The sequence below is a fragment of the Vitis riparia genome, chromosome 6 (genome assembly GCF_004353265.1).
Source record: "Vitis riparia cultivar Riparia Gloire de Montpellier isolate 1030 chromosome 6, EGFV_Vit.rip_1.0, whole genome shotgun sequence".
Classification (NCBI taxonomy): Eukaryota; Viridiplantae; Streptophyta; class Magnoliopsida; order Vitales; family Vitaceae; genus Vitis; species Vitis riparia.
Genome location: NC_048436.1, coordinates 5,380,184 through 5,401,677, shown reverse-complemented (window position 1 = coordinate 5,401,677; position 21,494 = coordinate 5,380,184). Strand labels below are relative to the sequence as shown.

Genomic DNA, 21,494 nt, shown 5'->3' with positions numbered 1-21,494 from the left:
TGCAATGAAAGAAAACATAATATTATTCATATCAATTCATCCCTTTAATTTGCATTGATTAGCCTATTTATACGTTTCTCTAAGAAATTCAAAGTCTACTAGAATTCTAATAACCTATTATGATTTTAATTCTAATTATAACATTCAAAGTCTACTAGGACTCTAATAACCTATCATGACTCAAATTCTAATTATATTATAACTCAACTAGCTAATCCTAATTAGACTTCAATAAGTACCAATCCCAATTCAATTCTAATTAATATTAATCCTACTTAAAGTTTACTTGGGTCTTCCCTTTCTTCCTTGAATAAACTATAAAAGGCTTTCCCCCACCACCTCCTCTTTTTTTTTTTTGGTGCTTTTTGGTTGCCACTGTATATATCATGTGTACTTTGGTTTGCTCTTTTTGTCGTTTTTAATACAAATCTCATTTACTGATCAAAAAAAAAAAAAAGAAGTTGCTTCCCAAACAAAGAGAAAGCTTTATTTGGGATGTTTTGGCCCTTGGGGTTTGGGTGGGGGAGGAGGTGATCCAAAAGGATCTTCTCCCTAGCTGCTTTCTAAACAAAGAAACAAACTTTTGTGTTGGGGTTAGTTTGGTGGGGGAGGGGATCTCCATACTGTTTTATGTAGGAAAAGAGATGCTATGACACAAATAGAATGATTTTGTTGAGAACCTTCCATTTTGCATTCTTTATCCTTATCTACCTTATCTTGGGGGTTGGAAATCATCCCACTTCTCCTATCTTTGCCCAGTTCCACTCAGCTCGGGCTCTAGGCTATTCTCTTTGGATAGCATTTCTTGGGGTCCCTAGAGAGGTTGTAGATATGATCACTCTTGCCTTGTGGGCTTTTGGGGAAAAGATCTAATGGGAGAGTGCTTTGGCAAGGGGCTGTCTTTTCGATCTCTGATTAATCTGTACTGAGAGAAACGTCAGGCTTTTGAGGGTAAGTGGAGGCTTGTGGATCATTTATAAGATGTCATGGTCGGTTAAGAAAGAGTTTCCAGGAATCCTATTTGGGCTTCAAAAACCTGCCAGTGAGAGATAATTGTTGTTTGATATTGGTGTTTTAGGGCCTTGAGGCCTGGCTCAAGTAAGTGGTTGGGGTGGGGTTATGGGAGGTTCCAGGCTTGAGTCTCAATGGGGACCAAAAAAAGGTTTATCCATCAAAAAAAGATGTTGGTATTTTAGGGTAAGAGGGGATCTTGGAAATTGGATCCTTGGGCTTGAAAGATTGTCGACCTTTTGAGGGGTATATGGTGCTCCTTTGCTTGATGCCTGGGTCAGCTGCAAAGGTAGGGATTGTTGGCTAATCAATGGGAGTCAATGGCATTATCTTTTATTGGGGAACCCATCCGTCCCAAATTTTGTGTTTCTTTTAGTGTCCTATTGGGCGTTTGTTGGTTCCAAGTTCCTTTTCCTTTGGTCTCTTGGTTTCAAGTTCCTTTGGTCTCTTGGCCTGAAGAGTAGTACTTTCTATTTATTTAATTAATTAATTAATTAATTTTATTTTATTTTATTTTTTTTAAGACTTTTACCCATTAGTTAAATGTCATTTTCTGTCCAAGAAATAAATAAAAATGAATGAAAACCATGATGAAGGTTGATAAAAGGCATACATCATGGTTTCCCTGATTTTTTTGCCTTAGTCCTCTCATTTAATATGCAATAAGAAGAAAAGAAGGTTGGAACATGCGTTGGACTCTTTTTCTCTCTAAGAAATGTAAGAATACTGTTAAGTAATTTTAGATGTTGCTATTTGCCAAATGTTAAATGAGGTCATCATTAGTGCTTGAACATTGCTAATTTTGTCTTTTCCTATGATCATAGTTCCTTATGTGACATGTCTGATCATGTAAGGCATCAATGTGTAGTCATGTTGCCCACTTATCTAATGGACTAATACCTTAATCATAACAACATAACATGATGATTTTTCCATTGGTTCTATTTGTTGGTAATTTCATGATGTTAGGATGGTACTGTTTGTGTAGTTGAAAGATATTTTCCAGTTTCGGGTAAATTATTAGTAAGTTGGTCATTTGCTTAAGGTGCAATAGGAGTTTGTCATGATTGACTCAGTTATAATATTGGATGATTAATAGATAATGGCAAATGCTAATTATTTTGGTTGTTATGTAGAATGCTCTGCCGCAGAGAGGTGGTGAAGTAAATTTGACTTTAGGGGGCATTGACTTGAACAATTCAGGGAGGTATGCACAATCATTGTGTGTTGTCTTGGATTAGCTTTTTAATCAATTTGGATGATAGTTGTTACTTTAATTTGCAGTGTTGTTGTTAGAGAAGACAAAAAACTCTTAACAGTATTGTTTCCTGATGGGCGTGATGGGCGAGCGTTTACCCTTAAGGTGCTTATTGTCTGTCGCCATCTGTTTTAATTTGTGTTTCTTTCTTGCACAGAATATAATTTTCATTATCTTCCTTTCCAATTTTGTTGTGCCACGTAATCTTAATTATTGACCTTTTGACCTTACTAAATTTCAGGCTGAGTCATCAGAGGATTTGTATGGATGGAAGACGGCTCTAGAACAAGCTCTTGCCCAAGCACCAAGTGCTGCCCTTGTTATGGGTCACAATGGGATTTTTCGGAATGACACAAGTGATACAATGGAAGGGTCTTTCTGTCAGTGTTTGTGCCTCTCTCTATATTTAGGTTCCCGGGCTATCTTTTTATATTGATATTCACTAGATTTTGCACATGCATTCAGGGAGGGATAAGCGTACTGTTAAATCTTTGGTTGTTGGACGCCCAATTTTGCTTGCATTAGAAGATATAGATGGAGGTCCGTCCTTCCTTGAGAAAGCTCTTCGATTTCTGGAAAAGTTTGGTAAGTTTTGTTGTCAATCTTGATTGGGATTCTGTATCTCAGAGCTTTGTTATAACCTTTGGTTATCTTTCATATTTCTCGTGGAGACTGAAGCTATATTTTTACTTTTTGCATAGGAGTGTTTAACATTCTTGTGGTTTGGTTTTCTCATTTTTTGTTTTGTTATTTTGAGAGTTGATAGACATGTTATTTCTTTAGTTAGTTTTTGTTTTTTTTTGTTTGTTTGTTTGTTTTTTTTTTTTTAATCTTCTAATCTGTTACTTTCTCATGGTTACCATTATGATTGTTGTCATCTGTACCTTTCTGGTCAGTAAATTTTTTTCTAAAAATTAAAACAGATTACTCTTTGTGTTACTGGCTGTATAATAAAGATCCAGCTTAGCGGCCTATGAAAATTGTTTGATGGGGCTAGTCATGGCTCATTAGTCTTCTTGCTTGTGCAAAAGGTTTATGATTCTGGGTTGGGTTTAAGTTTATTAAATATTTTCTCTTGTTTTCTTTGGTGAACCCTAGCTCCTTTCAAGAAGATTCAGTGATCCAATGGGCTGAAGCATGATTGGTTGATTTTGTGCCATTATCATGATCTTGTTAACATCAATTTTGAAACTGCTAATAATCTTCAAGTTGATATAGAATTATGATTTGGGTTATATTTTTATAATTTTAAATCTAAATGTGTTATTCATGCTTTCAAGTTTCAACCATGTTAATGAAGAAGTGAAAAAAGAGAATGACTAAAAAGCACCATAAATGTAGTTAACATTTGTATATCATTTTTTGTTCTGTTATTATCTACAGCTAGTGGCATATGTTGCCTATAAAATTTATTTTTTTTTAAAATTATTAAAATAAAAAAACCTAGTTGCATATGCCATGTTCTGTGCAATTGAAGATAAATTTAGTTACTTGGAAAAAATACTCATCAAATGTTCATGGTCATGAAGTCCAGTCTGGGCACTAAACAATGATGATCTGTCATGTTATTGAAGTTAATTTTTTTCTAAACCAGGGGAGATCAATAGAAGAATACAAGTATTAAAGGAGAAAACCCTAGGAAATTAAAGTCAAAAGAAAAATAAAAATAAAGGCTTATCATGTTGTGAAGTTGAGGTTTGATTGGATCTGGATTAACTTTCCACAACTTGAATATTGTTGAAAAGATCAATTTTGCTCCACGTCTTCCTAGAAATTCAGGTCAATCAGGTGGTTCCAAAGGTCTTTTAAATTGGCTAGTGTTGAATTGCTTTGACACCACTCTCTCTGTGCATCGGTCATGAGTAACGACTTTAGTAGTAAACTCCTTATTAGTGGTTCCCACTTTTGACAGTTTTTGTCTCTGTATTTTATTCTTTTTTTCTTCTCCAGAATTTTGGCTTTCCTGGCACGTGATTTTTTGTCGTGGTTGCATCATTAGTATGTGAATGATGCAACCACAACAATGGATAATGTTTTCATTTATCTGAATGATAATGTTTTTCCTGTCAATCATTTATTTATGTTTTCTAGGAAGATTATTAATGTTATGAGCTACTCACCAATGGATAATGTTCCACTAGAATCATATTTAGTGCGCTTGAAGAATATACAAAATGGATATATTGGATTTAATATGTGCTTCCAAGAAGATATTGATGTCATGGGTTACTCATCAATGGAATATGTTTCATTGGAATCATATTTAGTGCTCTGGAAGAATATAGAAATCGTTATATTGGATTTAATATGTGGTTCATTTAATTGAATATCACTTGATATTATTAGAAGTGGAAGTGAGCTATACAGCTAAAAAATGAATAGCTTCTTTGTATTCTATTACCTGTAAAGATCATAGAGGGTGAATTTCTGTGTGATAACTGTTTATTTTGATTGCCAACCAGACCTTATCGTGGAAAAGTTGGAAGCTTAAACAGTAGCATGAGAGATACATTCAACATTTCTTCTAATTGATATCATTTTTTGGATAGGAATCAAAGTAGAAGGAATTTTGCGACAGTCTGCAGATGTTGAGGAAGTAGATCGCAGAGTTCAAGAATATGAACAAGGTATCTGTCTCTTCAAGTTGACATTTCTTTTCTAGTCTTCTTATTGAATTGGGAAAACGTTTAAAATGTACTTGTGGTTTAGTTGAATTTTTTTTGCTGTAATATGTTTGCATAAGAGCTTATTACATATGCCTTTTAAACTGAGGTTTTTCCCATGCTTGTTTTAGGAAAAACTGAATTTGGTGCTGATGAGGATGCTCATGTTGTTGGTGACTGTGTTAAGGTACTCTTTTGGATACTTGATGTCATTGTAATTGTTAGATCATTGATTCTCTTTGATCCCCAATTAGTCCAGTATTCACCAAGCTATATGATCTGCAGCATGTTCTACGGGAGCTGCCCTCATCTCCAGTTCCAGCGTCATGCTGCACTGCATTGCTGGAAGCTTATAGTAAGTCAGATTTCTTTCTTTCTCTCTCTCTGTGGCTTTATATATGTACATACAACAGCAGTGGATCTTTTCTTATTAACAAAGTTATATCAGGTAGTTTTTGTATCATTGTATGTAGAAATTTATTTGTTTTAAACGTCTATCTTTTTTCTTTTTTTACAGGTCGATTCCAAAAACTGTTTTTAACTTCTCTTACACTATACTAGGTCCATTGCATGGTCCTTGTATACTTCCTGCATGCCATATTTGTTTACATCTCATCCTTGTATTTAATCATGTGGGATATTGGGCTCTGGAAGCTGTTTTATAGTTTTTATTGTTTGAGACTGCTGTGTTGATGATCTTGTATTTTTTGTCACCATTCTTTTTTGGTTGGATCCTCAACTAAAGTTTAGCATCATGTCAAGTTCTATAGATCCATAAACAAATTATATATATGCACGTAGGTATCTAAACTTTTGAGCTTTATGTTTATGCTGTTGATTAAATGATCCCCCAAAATGTTTTTGTCTTTCTATCATTTGAGTCCAATCAATTTGTGTTGGAGGCCTAGAAGCTGCATCATGTTAAGCTTTTTGGTCACACTCTGTATCTCAATCCTTAATTTCCTTTATTATTTTCAGGCATGTAGGTCTATTGGCTATCATATTTTAGTTGATTACATTTTGCATGCATGCTTAAATGCTGATACTGTTGCTTTGTTGTGTCACTGGTTAAGAAATTGATCGGAAGGATGCTAGAGTTAGTGCGATGCGTTCTGCAATATTAGAGACATTTCCTGAACCAAACCGGCGTTTATTACAAAGGTACTCTCTCTCTCTCTCTCTCTCAAGTGATATGGCTTGTCTTCACCCCCAATTTCCCTTTTTTGCATCTTTTACTTATAATTTGTTTGTCAATATTCTTTTATGTGATGTCATACCTTTTTGGCCATACGATATGGTACTTGAATGATGTATGTACACTGTTATACTCTAAAAAGGTTGAGGTAATAGAGAAGTGGTCTAAATTGTCTGATCTGACTGTTTTGGTAGAAATTCTGTCCCGTATGGTGGTTGTGCTTTTTTGCTATAAAATTTACTCTTGTAAGATCCCATGTGTCAAGTTTCTTGCTTTTCAATCCCTTTTTGTGATAAGGTTTTGTGAAAAATGAGAAAATGACATAAATCTGTTGTTTGTGTCTCAAAAAAAAAAAAAAAAAAAAAAAAAAGAGAAGAAAAAAGGGAAGAGAAATTGACAAGGATGTGAGATCCACTAGAGTTACCATCTTTCTTTTTATATATGGAAAAAAAGATCCACTAGAGTTACATCAAAGGAAGAAAAAAGAAAAGACTTGATAAGAGTTATCTGCATGAGAACCAAGTGCCTAAAGAAAAAACACCTAATAAGAACTACCTGCACGAGAAAAAAGAAATGCCAAATGCTAAGCTTGGGCCTTGACCTTGCCATAAATCAAAGAGGTGTATAATCCTTGGAGAAGTCCTCTAAAGTATGTCGCATTCCTATCAACAAATGATATTAATTCCTTGGAGAAGTCCTCTGAAGTATTTAGCACTCCTATTAACAAATGATATTGTCTCCAAATAAATCCTCTGGAATATGCACTCTACTTTTGCAAAAAAAGCCCATATCTGAATTTTCTTCTTTTATGGACTGCATAAAAGAATAGCTCTCTATTATAAGAGCCTATAAGCATTTCTAGATTGATTGATCATTTGAGTGATCTAGTAATGTCTATAGGTTATTCCAGAAGATTTTAGAAGTTCCAATGGCCTCCTAGGTTTTATCTAATCTAGTTTATGGCATTGAGCTATCCCTGTCAATGATAACTTTTTTGATGCCTGCATTTTGAATTTCCCTTTTTCAAATCCATGAAAATATCACCTGACTCGTCTGATAGCTGTTCTATTTTGTTTTTTTTTTCATTACTTTTTCTTTTCCTTAGAATCATATAAGGCTTGAAGAAGTGAATGGTTCATGAAGAATTACTTTGAGCTACCAATATCCTGCTGCCTGTGATTGACCTTGGAAATGTCTATGAGAATTTACTTTTTGATGAAAGAACATTTTATTGAAAACCAAGAGGAAAAGAAAGAAGGGATGTAGCCAAAACTACAAATTTAAGGACTCGAAGAAAAAAAAAAAAACTGTTCTGAGGTGGGAAGCTCCATGTTTCATACAGTCTATAAAATAAGAGCCATGTCAACTTAAAAACCCAGAGCTCCTCAGCTTTAGAAATCTCTTAGATATCTCCTCCCAGCTACACCAAAAGGTTGTACAAGTGATACTTTCCCAAATGCTTCTGGTGCTTTTTGCACTAGTGTTCAACCACCATCCGTTCTAAAACATAAATACTTCTTCCTAAGGATGTTTTTGTACCTTTGGTACCTGGATTCTCCAACTGGACTCAGCATACTTTTCTTTTTGGATAAGTGTAAACGTATTGAAGAGAAGAAAGAGTATACATAATGTATACAATGCCAACCAAAAGAGCAAAAAAAGGTGAGGGGACACAAAAACCAGCAACCGCGCCCTACAAAGAGCCTACCTAGTCCACAAATTCTAATAATGACAAAGAACTGTCCCTGATTGTAGATATACAATCTTATCTAATCACAAAAAAGGTTCAAGAAAGAATTTTTAATTGTTTGGTCTAAGATTTGACAATTATCGAAGGCTCTCCTTTTTCTCTCCCTCCATATGGTCTAGAACACGTATAATGGAGCAACCTTCAAAATCATTTTTTTCCCCAACAAAAGATCTGCTCCAGCTTAAGAGAACCCCCTTACTGAAGAGTGCATCACCCATTATACACCAAGCAAAGCAAAAATCAACTAGACCCAACACACTTGTGTTGACACGATAAGGGTGTGGGGTCCATGTTAGACACTCATTTTGTTTTGGATATGACTCATTGATCTTAATTATTATTATTTTTTATTTTTTATTTTTTTAAATTTCAACTCTTTTGGAAAATGGTTATATTAAAGAAAGAGAACGTTAGTTGGAAAGTATACTTCAATAAGAATGCTTAGACACGAAAGATAAGATTTGGATAAAAGATAAAAGAGAGAGGGTTTTTATCTAAGGTTTGGAGGTGTAAGGGCATGGCCATGGAAGGTTCCTAGGTCAAAAAAAAAAAAAAAATAATAATAATTTTGGAGGCATAAAAGATCAAACACCTAGACATATATCAACACCTAACACCAAACTCCTGCACCCAAACTCATGCATCATGGGTTTGTACTCAACATATGCTGGACACAGCTGGCTGTCTAATATGGCCAGATTTAGGATATAGCAGAGTTCAAAGCAAAGCATGCATGTGTTTAAAACACTAGGTCTTTTTGTAAAAAAGTAGTTTTTATTTAATAAATACAGAAATGAACGCTTCAAATAAATTAGAATATTGTGGAATACCTAAATTACATGCTTTTTTCCTAATAATAATAAAAAAGAGAATAAAACAAAATAATAGTATGGGCTGTTTCCTAGAAATAATTTGATTATGCCCCAATTTCCATTATTGGAGATCCCATTGCAGGAGGGCAGAAGGGGGAAGAGATAGCTGAAGAAACCATAATCAAGTTTTTTTTTTTTTTAGATTGTTGTTCGGTTTATGGATCATTCAATTTGATTTCAAACTATCTGCTGTTATAAGTCAGTATTCAGATGAAAAAGAATTTATGTTTGTCAGGCTTGGTTTTAGGGCAGGTGGGATCAGATTTTGGGTATAAGTTGCCTTCCGGGGGGTTTAACTTTAATCCTAAGATGAAGCATTAGGGGTTTCTTTCTTAGTGAAGAAAAGAAAAATCTATGACAAGAACAAAGGTGTATGTTACAGATTATGAGAAATCTTTTAAAGAAGAAAAGAGATGGTTAACCATCAAAATTAACATCACCCTGCCCCTTCACAATCTTGATCTCCACTGGAAGGTGATGTCCATGTCTGTATTTATCCTATCCAATGATCATAAGATCAAGGGCCTCTTCTCCCCATGGTGGTCGAGGTTTAACGATTGAGGAATCCCTTAAATGATAATTCTTAAAACCCATGGCAGATTCCTTTCTCAAGCCCTTCGGCAAAAGCTAAAATCTCAGCTTCAGTTGCCTCTCCACTGCCTGCTGGCCAAGAGAATGCATAAATCATAACTCCTGTTTGATTTTTAATAGTCACCACATTACTTATTTGATCGTTTACCTCCTTAAACTTTGTCTGTGGTTAAAAATTGAGTTCTTTGGAGAGAAACTTAATTTTGTTCTGACAAGTCAGGATAGAGTTACATAATTTTTTTCCCCATGGTGAGGTATCTGATTGGTTGGGTTTGGATATCAAGTTAGCTGTTGTTGATGACATAATCACAACATTTGATCTGCTGATATCCAGTAATTTTCTAATAAAACAATTTGTGCATCTGGAAGCATGGAAGCATCCTTTCTGGTTATTGTGGCTTAAAGATTGCTTCAGAAGTTCATCTTTTTAGTGAATATCCTTTGTAATTTCTAATCTCAGCTTTTTGGCAATTCCTTCTCTTGTACTCAATTCCAGTTCTTAATTTTGTTTCGTCTTTTTCAGAATTCTCAAGATGATGCATGCAATTTCTTCTCATGCTTCTGAGAATCGGATGACTCCTCCTGCTGTTGCTGCTTGCATGGCACCCTTGTTGTTGCGCCCTCTTTTAGCCGGTGAATGCGAGCTGGAGGATGACTTTGACATGAATGGTGATAGCTCTGCCCAGCTTCTTGCTGCTGCAAATGCTGCTAATAATGCTCAAGCCATCATTACGACTCTTCTGGAGGAGTATGAGAACATTTTCGATGTAAGATTCTCTCTATCCTGTGGTCTGTTTATTATTATTATTATTTTTTGATAAGCACACAAAAAAATATTATTATTGATAGAGGAAGGGCTAAAGCTAGCTAACGTACACCGGGTGTATACAAAGGGAACCAAGTGAAAAGAACAAAAAAGGAGGGCAAACAAAGGGGAAATACCACCTGCTTACAACTACTTAGCTCCTAACCAATCAATAAAATCGATCATAGGTGTAGTATTTCCTTCTATATGATGCCTAACATTATCCTAAAAGGAAAGCATAAAAGAGGATTTAAGCTATTGATCTAAGGTTTCCACATCTTCAAAAGTCCTCCGATTTCTTTCATGCCAAATGATTCAAAAAAGACACAAAGGAGCAGCTAACCAAGCTTTCTTCTACTTTTTTCCTATTTAAACCTCATTCTAGCTTAGCAACATCAATCTAATTGAAGAATACTTCACCTGCTGCAACCCAAATAATGAAAAAAAATCAACTGCCACATATCTGCTACCCATGAATTCTTGGAATTGGTGATAACAAACAAGGTGGGGAAAGACTCTTTTAGCAAGGTGTTGCCACACCTCTTGTCCAGCCAAAACTTGACTCTCCTCCCATTCCCAATAATGAAGCATACTTTGCTTTTAAAAATCTTCCAATTTTTTCTGATGGCCCTCGAAAAGCCTAATCTGTGACCTTCACTAAGTACCCCCAAAGTCCAACCTCCTTCCTCCCCAAACTTCTTAGGAATAACACACTTCCACCAAGAGTCTGTTTCTGCAACAAGTCTTCAACCCCTCAAAGATTCTATTAAATACATATTAGAAAGAATATTGATTTAAATGCTTTCTATGAACTTGCTAATTATATATGGTAAGGAGAACACCAAATAACATCTAACTTATTAGCAATAAATCAATCAGCCAACAAGAACACACCAAAAAAGGGAGGAAAAACACAGAGCTTTTTTTTTAGTGGAAATCAAAGCTCCTCATTCCCTTTAATTAATAGGCCCATACCCTTCCTATGATCAAAATTCTTCTAGCTTCATAGCCTATGTTGTTTCAACACAAATGCTAAACCTAAAACCCAACAAAACTTTGGTTGTTGTGGTGGGGAGCATGAATGGAGGTGGGGGTGGGTTTGGCACAGTGGTGATTCAAAAAAAAAAAAAAAAAAAAAATCCTTATATTTTATATATTATTTTTTTTAAAGAAAGAATAGTAGAATGAAAATTCTGCCCCCCTAAATTTATTTATTTTTTGATTGATAAAGAAAATGTATTAATGATAAAAGAAGGTATACATGATGTATACAAAGCAAGCAAAAGACCCAAAAAAGTAGGACGAAGGCACAGAAACCAGCATACGCATTGTACATAAAGCGTAATCAATCTACAAATTCTAACATCGACAAAGAACCGTCTCTAATATACAATTGATCCAATCCCAAAAAAGGTTCAAAAAAGAATTTTTAATTGTTTGATCTAAGCGTTCACAATCATTGAAGACTCTCCTATTTCTCTCCCTCCATATGGTCTAGAATACACATAACGGAGCAACCTTTTAAGTCCCCCTAAAGTTATAACTAAATATTATTGACAAGATATAACACTTACTCTCTATATTAAGATTTTAATAAAATTTAAAATACAAATAAAATATTTTATAAAATCTATTTAATATTCATACTTCTTTGTTTTTTTTTTTTTAATTTTATTTTCATTTTATCATCATCCTAATACATTTTTCGTTATCCTAATGTATTTGAATGTTTTTTTAAATTATGATTTTTCAAATAAAATTAATTTTTTTTTGTAATTTTGTATTTGATATTTTATTTAATAAGTTTCTTAATGGCTGGTTAGTTTAAATTTTAAAATATATTAAATTTTATACTACTTGATTTTTGATAAAATTAGTCTTATTTAATTTTAAGCATAAGAGACAATATGACTTAATAGGATACATTGAATTATAAAGAATAACTATCAAACTTTCATAAACTACTTATATTTTATGATAAAAAATAAATAAATTACTTATATTTTACTTGGAGGGGTTTTTAGCGATTGTGATGCTACTTATATTTTACTTCAAATTTTAGTGATTGTGATGCCTTATATGAGAGATAATTATTGAATAAAAGGCTTCATAACTTTTAATTGATTTATATTTAGTTATTTGAAAAAAATCCCAAATTTTACCATATAAATTATTGAATTCTTTAAAATTTTTGTTAAAAAAATTGCTAATATTATTTAACAATTTTTTTAGTGAAATTTATTCCTATTTTTTTTTTTTTTTAAATTTGTTTGATAAATTCCTTTGAATTTCTTTCATAAACGCTTTTTTTTTTAATAAACTTTAGAACATTTTTTTAACTATTGATTTTAGTATTTTGATTATTTATCATAATTGATGTATACACTTAATTAATTTGTTAGATGACAAAGAATTGCTTTTGATCTAGAGACTAAAATATTCTTTTGTTTATTCCCTTTGGTTAGAGACAAAGTCGTTTATAAATGATTATCCTTTAACTTTAGTTAGTTTTGTTGATTGGTTGGGCTCTTGTTGAGGTTGTTTTAGTCTTGTCTGTTTGGATGTTTTCTTTTCCTCTTTTGACCGTTTTGGCGGTGGGTGCAGAGAATTTAAGGGATTTTAGACCAATTAGCTTGGTTGGTGGACTATACAAGTGGTTGGCCAAGGTGTTAGCCAATAGACTCAAAAAAGTGGTTGGAAAAGTGATCTTAGAGGCACAAAATGCTTTTGTGGAGGGGAGACAAATTTTGGATGCCTCACTTATTGCTAATGAGGCCATTGAATCCATTCTGAAAAATAATCGTTGTGGCATTCTATGCTAGCTTGACATAGAAAAAGCTTATGATCATTTGGATTGAGCTTTTTTGCTTTCGGTTTTGCATAAGAAGGGTTCTGGTGAAAGGTGGACTAGATGGATGAAAAGGTGCATCTCCACAACAAGCTTCTTTGTTTTGTTCAACTGTACTCCAACTGGTTTCTTTCAGAGCTCTAGGGGCTTAAGATTGGGGGGATCCCTTCTCACCCTACTTATTTGTTGTGGCTATTGAGGTGCTTAGTTGTTTGATAAAAAGGGCAGTCAGTGGGGGTTTCTTGAAGGGCTGCCAAGTGAGGGGCAAGGGTGGAGAAGGGGTGAATATTTCCCATTTGTTGTTTGCGGATGACGCCCTAGTCTTTTGTGAAGCCTTTGAGGAGTAGATGCCGTATCTAAGTTGGTTACTTATGTGGTTTGAGACCATATTGGGGTTGAAAATAAATTTGGATAAAAGTGAGTTAATTCCAATGGGAGAGATGAACGATATTGAGCACTTGGCTTTTGAGCTTGGTTGTAAGGTGGGTGGGCTTCCTTCCTCTTATTTAGGCCTTCTGTTGGGTGCCCCATTTAAGTTTATGGCGGTTTGGGATGGTGTGGAAGAGAGGTTTAAAAAGAGATTGGTCATGTGGAAGAGACAATATATCTTCAAAGGAGGGAGAATTACACTTATTTGAAGCACCTTGTCTAGTTTGTTCATTTATTTTATGTCCTTGTTGCGCATCCAAATGCTAGTTAGATTGAGATTGGAGTAGATTCAAAGGGACTTTCTTTGGGGTGGTGGGGCTCTTGAGCGGAAAACACGTCTAGTGTGGTGGGATATAGTTTGCCTTGACAAGAGGAAAGGGGGCTTGGTTGTGAAACGTCTTTCCACACTCAATAAGGCTCTTTTGAGCAAGTGGAATTGGCTCTTTGCTATTGAGAAAGGGGCCCTTTGGAATCGTGTTGTTAGTGGGAAGTATGGGGAAGAGGAAGTGTGGTGGTGTTCCAGGGAGATGAGGGAGGGGTTTTGTGTTGGTGTTTGGAAAGTCATAAGGAAGGAGTAGGGTCTTGTGAGTAGTATGATCTCCTTGGTGGGTAATGGGCAGAGGGTCTAATTCTAGAAGGATAAGTGGTGTGGGAATGTTTCGTTGTGTAGCTCTTTTCCGTTCTTATTTGCCTTAGCAAGTTCAAAGGATTCATGGGTGGAGGATGTGTGGGATTCTTCTATCCTTGGGGAGGGGGGCTGGAGCCTGTGTTTCTCTAGACCCCTCAATGATTGGGAAGTGTGGAGAGGTTTCTTTCATACTTAGATGGAATGAGAGTACATAGGATGGTGAACATAGGGTGCTTTGGATGGAGACAAAGAACAGGAAGTTCATTGTGAAGTCGCTCTATACTGGTTTAGAGTCGAGGATATTGATCTTTTTCCTTGGAGCAACATATGGAAGGCGTGGGTGTAACCTAGGGTCAGTTTCTTTGCTTGGGAGGTGACTTGAGGAAATATCTTCACATTTGATCAAGTCTAGGAAAGGGGGTGGTTTTTGGCGAATAGATGTTTTCTATGTCATGTTGAGGAAGAATTCATAAACCATCTCCTTGTCCATTGTGTAAAGACAAGAGTCTTGTGGGAGTTGCTTTTTGCCCTTTTTGGGGTGTCTTGGATGTTACCATCGTCGGTTAGAGAGACTCTGTTAGGGTGACATGGTTCATTTGTGGACAAGAAGCGTAGGAAGGTGTGGAGAGGTGGTCCATTATGCTTGTTTTGGATAGTTTGAAAGACAAGAAATAGAATTGCCTTTGAGGAGGAAGAACTTTTAATCCAAAGTTTAAAAAGTTCTTTTGTTTGTTTTCTTTGGTCATAAGCAAAAGGGTGTATAAATGATGTTCCTTTAACTCTTTTTAGTTTTCTAGATTGGTTGGGCCTTTGGTGATGGTGGGTTGGCTTAAATTCATTCTTGTTTTGTAACTAAGGTTTATTGTGGTGTTTGTTGGTGGTAGCTATATATGTTTTGTATACCTTGGGTTGCTATTTTAGCGGCCCTTTTTAATCTATTCTTTTTATCTATAAAAAAAAGCATTTTTGGGTAGGCAAATAAGAACATATGTATTTACATTTCTCTTTCCTTGATTAGCCTTTAGGTACATAGTGTATACATCGTCTGTACTTTGTGTGCCCTTTCTAGAACACTATTAATATATTCTTTTTTATTGCCTATATCTATATCTATATATATATATATATGTATATATATATATTAAAAGATACTCTCTAGACCACATGTAAAGATTCGATATAAGGGAATTGCTAAGAGATTGATTTGTGTATCACACCCCTTCAAATTTTCAGTTGCGTTCCTTCGAAATTGTTCAAAAAGGCATAGAGGAGGTTTTTTATTTATATTTTTATTTATTTTATAGATTTTTATATATTTTTTAATTTTTAATAGATAAATGAAAAAATATATTAAAGGCTCCTAAATGGAGGTGCAATACAGTATACACAAAGCATACAATAAATGCTCAATGTAGGCAAGAAGGATAAAAGCAAAAAAGAAAAAAAAAAAAGCAAAACACATATTACTTACTAGATTTGAATAGATTTTATTGAATGGGTGTGTATGCGTTAAGGGAGAGGGTTTTTTTGTGCTTTCTTAGTGGCTTGGGTTCTTTTGTAAGGGGGTGAGTTGTTCTACACTGTATCTATTTGAGTCACTTCTTTAGCACCTCTTTTGCAATACACATATTACTTACTGATCAAAAAAAAAAAAATAAAAAGCAAAAAAAACTCTTCTCCTTATTTTAAGCTTAACCCCACACCATTTTGTCATTTCCGCCGCTTCTTCCTAACATGTATAGCTTCTGAAGAAGCTCCTCAACTTTATCCATCTTCCAATCTTGAAAATGTCTTAAGAAGCACGGGTTCCACATGACTAACCCACCCTCTACCTCTTGAACATCATCCACTCATGCCTCCTTGGAAGTTGCAAAGGAGGATAGAGATGGAAAAGAGTCCTCTAAATGAACACCGCCACATCACACATCTTGCCAAATTTGATTCTTGTCTCATTGCTCACCTCAAACTTCCCATCTTTTTCTTATCAACTTCCACATCTGGCGTAATGAGCGTTGATGGATTATGATAATTATTAGTGGGGGAAATCTTGCTAGTTTTTGCTTTGCTGTGATTATATGGTTGGGTTGGTTTGTTGTTTGCTATTAGAATGTTGAAGAGCCAGGAAGAAGTATCCTTTTCTTTGTGATACCATTCTTTATTGATAATTGAATATGCTGCAGTTTTCTATTTAAGATCGGAAAATATGAACAATTATCATACTGGTGCCATGCTGATTTTATTCTGCAAGAGAAAATGAGGAATAACAAGTTTTTGACTCTTAACAAAATCTTAATTCATATGCAAATTCACATGACTATAACATTGAAATTTTGGCGATGCTGATTTTTTCTGCGGTTGTGATGATGCTTCTGTTTCTATGTTTTAGTATTGAGTCTTCACCTACTTTATGTTTTATATGCCCTCGCAAGTACAAGTAGCTGCATGCTTTCCCTCATTTTGTGATGCCAGCTTTCACATTCTTGTTGATCTTTATCGTTATTGTATTATTTAGGAGGTACTCTATTTTGCTGTTGTTTATGTGGTGCTTTGTTGTCATTTGTTCTTTCAGGATGACAATCTACACAGATGCTCTATATCAGCAGATTCTCGGATTGAAAACAGTGGGAGTGAAGATTCAACAGATGATGAAAACATAGACATGAGAGACAATGGTTACCATGATGCAGAAAATGAAGTTGATCCAGACACTGAAGATGATCCTGAACGTGTGCACAGTGGCAAATTGAGTGAAAGCAGTGGTTATGCTGGCAGTGATCTTTATGACTATAAGGTTTCCTCTTTCTCTCTCTCTCTCTCTATATATATATATATTTGTGTGTGTATGTATGTGTGTGCATGTGTGTAAGAATGATGATTTAAGAATTGATGGGCCATTGAGACCTGGGCGAGTAACTATCCCATTGGTTTGATCTCTATATATAGGGGAATGATGTTCATTCTTTTAGGGAGAAAAACCACAATCTTTTAACAGGTTCCTCCCATTGTTTATATCAAACTTTAGTCTGATGGTTGCTTTCTGGGTAATATGGGTAGCTTGGGAATTGGGGACTTTTTCAGAGATCTCAAGGAAGTCTTGCTTTAAAGCTGGCTGGATGTGGGAGGGTTGTTAAAACTTACTATCATTACTTGAGGAATTTAAAGGAGGCTCTATTGTTGGTTTTAGGAAGTATGTTGGTAGAAGAGGATGAGAGACAGATTCTGAATTGGATAAAAAATGGAGATGAAGGAAGGCCCCAGGGGTGGAAGAAGATTGTTTGCTGTGGAGTCCAAATCTTTTGAGCTTTTGGTTGACGACATAGGAGGGAAGTTGAGAGGGTGCAATTGGGAGAGATGCAGAGGCTATCTTCTTGGATCAAATTTGGGGATGCAAGCCTTAGTAGTTTGTTGGATGGAGTTGACACTTGCTGTAGAGGGAGTGACGATAGAAGTTAGTCCCTCGTTTGGGAGGAGGGGGGGAAGGAAGTATAGGCTGGAGTGTCACTCAAATGAGGCGGGAAGATTTCTTCTTTGCTTTGTTCATGATTTAGAGGCAAAAAGATTTTTTCTAATTTTTCTAGAAGGGAAGGGGTTGATTGGAGGTTGGAATATCTTAGCGGAGAAGTTGAGAGAGACTAGGGTGGTTCCCTCTGGAGACTTAAAGGATTCTTGATCCCTTGAGGTGTTTAGGAAGGAAAAAGAGTTGGAACTAAGGACTTTTGCGGATGTTGAAAAATAAAAAATGGGTAGGTTAGAAGACAAAGTCTGGTTGGAGTTGGGGAGGAGGGAGATGCAAGGAAGATTGGAACAGTTGGATCGCTGTTTGGTGCGTCGGTGGGAAAACTTCTCTATTCCTTTCCTTGGGTTGGATTTTCTAAAGAGTTGGGCTTATCACAATTGGCTCCTCAAAGGGAGTTGAACATGGCTGTGTTGGGAAGAGGACTTCTGCTATTTGAGTTTGAGTTGTTAAGTGAGGTTGAGCGAGTCTTAGCCAGAGGCAAGAGGAGAGTTAAGGAGAATGTTTTATTTTTGGAAAAATGGAACGTGGAGGGGGGTGCTTTTGTAATGGAGCCATCGCTAACGAGGCTTGGGTGAGGGTGGCGGGTATCCCTCTTCATCTTTGGAGTTGCGAGCTGTTTAAATTGATAGGAGATGGTTGTGGAGGTTTCATTGGAGTGAATGAGAATACGACTTCTATGGCAGAGTTGCAATGGGCTAGAATTTTGGTGAAGTTGTTTGATAGGGATTTGCCTAGCTCTGTTCAGATCGTGGTTGGGTCGGGGAGTTTCTCCATTCAACTATGGTGGGAAACCCCGCCTTGGTTTTCTCAAGTGGTGCCGGCGGGAAGATATCTTGGGGTAGGTGTTTTAGTGGATGAAGATGAAGCTGGTGGGGGAAGACCATGCGCCGTGTGTAGTGGAAGCTTGTTGGAAAAGGAGTTTCAGTCCAAGGTGCAGGTTGGGGTACAAGATGTGTCACCCTCTGGAAGCTTTTCAAAGAGTGTTGCAGGCTTTTCCTCTGCATCCTCTGCAGGGTTACTGTCAATGGCACTGAGGTAGTTGTTGGGGAAGGAAGCCTAGTGAATAGGGGTCATGGGGTACAAGGTGCAAGTTTGGGTACAAGACGTGTCACCCTCTGGAAGCTTTTCAAAGCATGTTGCAGGCTTTTCCTCTGCATCCTCTGCAGTGTTATTGTCAATGGCACTGAGGTAGTTGTTGGGGAAGGAAGCCTAGTGAATAGGGGTCATGGAGTAGGGGGGTGTCGATAGACTGGTGGGCAATTTATTGGGCCTTGAGGAGCTTAAAGGTGGGTCTGTTCATTTGCAGGCCCAGAACAAAATTGGGCTTGGGGAGGTTAGAAGTGGGCCTGTTCACATGGTGACCCAGTCGCAAGGGGCGGAATCTCTTTTAAAAAGAGGTTGGGAGGAAAGTGAGCCAAGGCCCTTTCTTTTAAAGGGCACTTTGGCAGGCTTTGAGGAGAGGCTCTTCTTTTTCAGGGCTCTTTAGTGGGCTGCAAAGAGCTGTTCGGTTTGGGCTTTGGGCTCGGAGAAGCGGGGTTAGAGGGAGTGAGGGTTCTTAATTCATCTGCGTTTGTTGAGACAGAAGCTAGAGCACTAGAGGAGGCTTCGTTTGTTCAAGATAGGAAGGATAAGGGGCTCGTTTGCTTTCTCAGAGGGGCTATGAGGGAATTAGAGTTGCTCACGGTGAATGTTAGAGCGGAGATTACTGATGAAGCATTGGTTGGCGAGGCATTCAGGTACGAGTCCTCTCCCTCTAACTTTGTGGGGGTTCAGTATTTCTTCTCTTCTACTCCTTCCCTTGGGTTTGTTATGGCTTTGGTGGTGGGGGAGTCCTCTGGCTTGGGAGGGTTGGCTGCCGTCAAATATGTTGGTTTTTAGGCTCCGTTGAGTGTTATTTTGGCTATTGGTAGTCCGTGGGTGATGGAGACAGAGGGGGAAAAGTCCTTAGCCGAGATCAGAGTGGGTAGGTGGGTGGGGGGGATGGCTTGCACTTGATGAGCCACTGTAGGAAAGGGGGGTTTCTAGCAGTAGTTGGGATGATAGTTGTTTGGTGAAGTTCAACAAATCTTTGGGATTTTCGACAGAAGGTGTTGAAGGGGAAATCCTAAAATTGCTTTTAAGACTGAAAAGTAGAAGAGATGAAGGCAAGAAGAGGGGAATTTCAGGGACTATTAGGTTTGAACGGGAATTAAAAAAGTTAGAATGTTCAATTAATTATGATGGGGTCAGCAAGGAGAATGGTTCGAACATAGGTGGAGGGGTAGGGTTTCATGTTTTAAATGAAAATTAAGATCTTATCTTGGAATGTTCGAGGGGTTAATAACATAAATAAGAGGAAGATAATCAAAGCCTTAATCAGCTCTCAAAAAGTGGATTTGGTTTGTCTATAGGAAACTAAAATGCAGGACATGTCTTTAGTGGTGGTGCGAAGTCTAGGAGTGGGGAGCTTTGAATGATATGGGTGCTACTAGAGGGGTGGTAGTATTCTAGGATAACAGAGTTTTGACGTCGGTAAGGATAGTTTCCATTTCCTGTCAATTCAGAAATTGTGAGGATGGTTTCATGTGGATTTTTTCAGGTGTCTATGGTCCTACTATGAAAAGATATAGAAAATTTTTCTAGGAGGACTTAGGGGCCATTTGTGGGCTTTGGAATGACCCGTGGTGCATTGGAGGAGACTTTAATGTGATAAGATTCCCAAGTGAGCATAGTAGAGGAGGGAGGGTGTCTTCTTCTATGAGAAGATTCTCGAAGATGATCGATGATCTAGATTTGAGGGATCTCCCTCTTCAAGGGGGCCCATTTACCTGGAGTGGTGGGTTGAATAGCCAATCCATGTCAAGATTGGATCGGTTTTTGGTCTCGGAGGACTGGGAAAGCCATTTCAATGGGGTGGTGCAGTGCATTCCTCCCAGGCCGGTGTCTGATCACTTTCTCATTCTATTTGATGGGGGAGGGGTGAGGAGCGGGCCAACCCCTTTTCGATTCGAAAACATGTGGTCGAAGAAGGAGGGGTTTAAGGATCTGTTGAATAGATGGTGACAAGGTTTCAATTTCAGCAAATCCTTCAGCTTTATCCTTGTAGAGAAATTAAAGGCTTTGAAGTCCAATTTCAAAATCTGGAACAAAGATGTTTTTGGGAAGGTGGGGGTGAATAAGAGTTTGGCTCTTGACAAAGTGTCTTACTGGGACTCTCAAGAGAAGTTGAGATCTTTATCGATGGAGGATTTGGAAGCTAGAAAGGAAGCAAAAGAGGATTTTAAGAAGTGGGCTCTTATGGAGGAGGTTTTTTGGAGGCAAAAATCAAGAGAAGTGTGGCCGAGGGAAGGTGATGGAGTATTGGTCACTCATTTTGTTGTTTGCTGATGATATGCTGGTTTTTTGCGAGGCTTCCTAAGATCAGATGACTTATTTAAGTTGGTAGTTGATGTGGTTTGAAGTCATCTCAGGTTTGAGAATCAATTTGGATAAGAGTGAATTTTTTCTGGTAGGGAGAGTAGAGAATATGGAAGCTTTGGCTTTTGAGTTTGGTTGTAAAGTGGGGAGGCTCCCAACAATTTCCTTGGGGCTTCCATTGGGTGCGTGGCACAAGTTCATGGCTGTTTGGGATGGGGTGGAGGAGAGATTTTGGAAAAGGTTTGCCATGTGGAAGAGGCAATTTATCTCTAAAAGAGGGAGAATCACTCTGATTTGCAGTACTTTGTCTAGTATGCTCATTTACTTGATGTCTTTATTGCGTATTTCAAGAGTGGTTAGATTAAGATTAGAGCAAATTCAAAGGGATTTTTTTGTGGGGAGGGGGAGTTTTGAAGAGGAAGCCTCATTTTGTACAGTGGGATACCGTTTGTTCAAACAAAAGGAAGGGTGGTTTGGGAGTTAAATGTCTTTCTACTCCATAGGGCCCTTTTATGTAAGTGGAACTGGTGC

General features: G+C 36.9%; 1 protein-coding gene across 3 annotated transcripts in view; it reads left to right on the top strand.

The window, feature by feature from the left end:
* LOC117916712 (rho GTPase-activating protein 7) overlaps positions 1–21,494 on the top strand; it is a 45,433-nt gene that overhangs the window by 8,150 nt on the left and 15,789 nt on the right. For 2 of the 3 annotated variants that reach the window (XM_034832860.1, XM_034832862.1), the window contains exons 4-13: positions 2,148–2,218; positions 2,296–2,374; positions 2,511–2,655; positions 2,735–2,854; positions 4,819–4,896; positions 5,064–5,119; positions 5,218–5,287; positions 6,006–6,093; positions 9,864–10,107; positions 16,620–16,841. In XM_034832860.1, coding sequence (XP_034688751.1) covers positions 2,148–2,218; positions 2,296–2,374; positions 2,511–2,655; positions 2,735–2,854; positions 4,819–4,896; positions 5,064–5,119; positions 5,218–5,287; positions 6,006–6,093; positions 9,864–10,107; positions 16,620–16,841 — 1,173 coding nt within the window. The remainder of the gene's footprint in view (positions 1–2,147; positions 2,219–2,295; positions 2,375–2,510; positions 2,656–2,734; positions 2,855–4,818; positions 4,897–5,063; positions 5,120–5,217; positions 5,288–6,005; positions 6,094–9,863; positions 10,108–16,619; positions 16,842–21,494) is intronic. The other variant, XM_034832861.1, reaches the window with a different exon arrangement.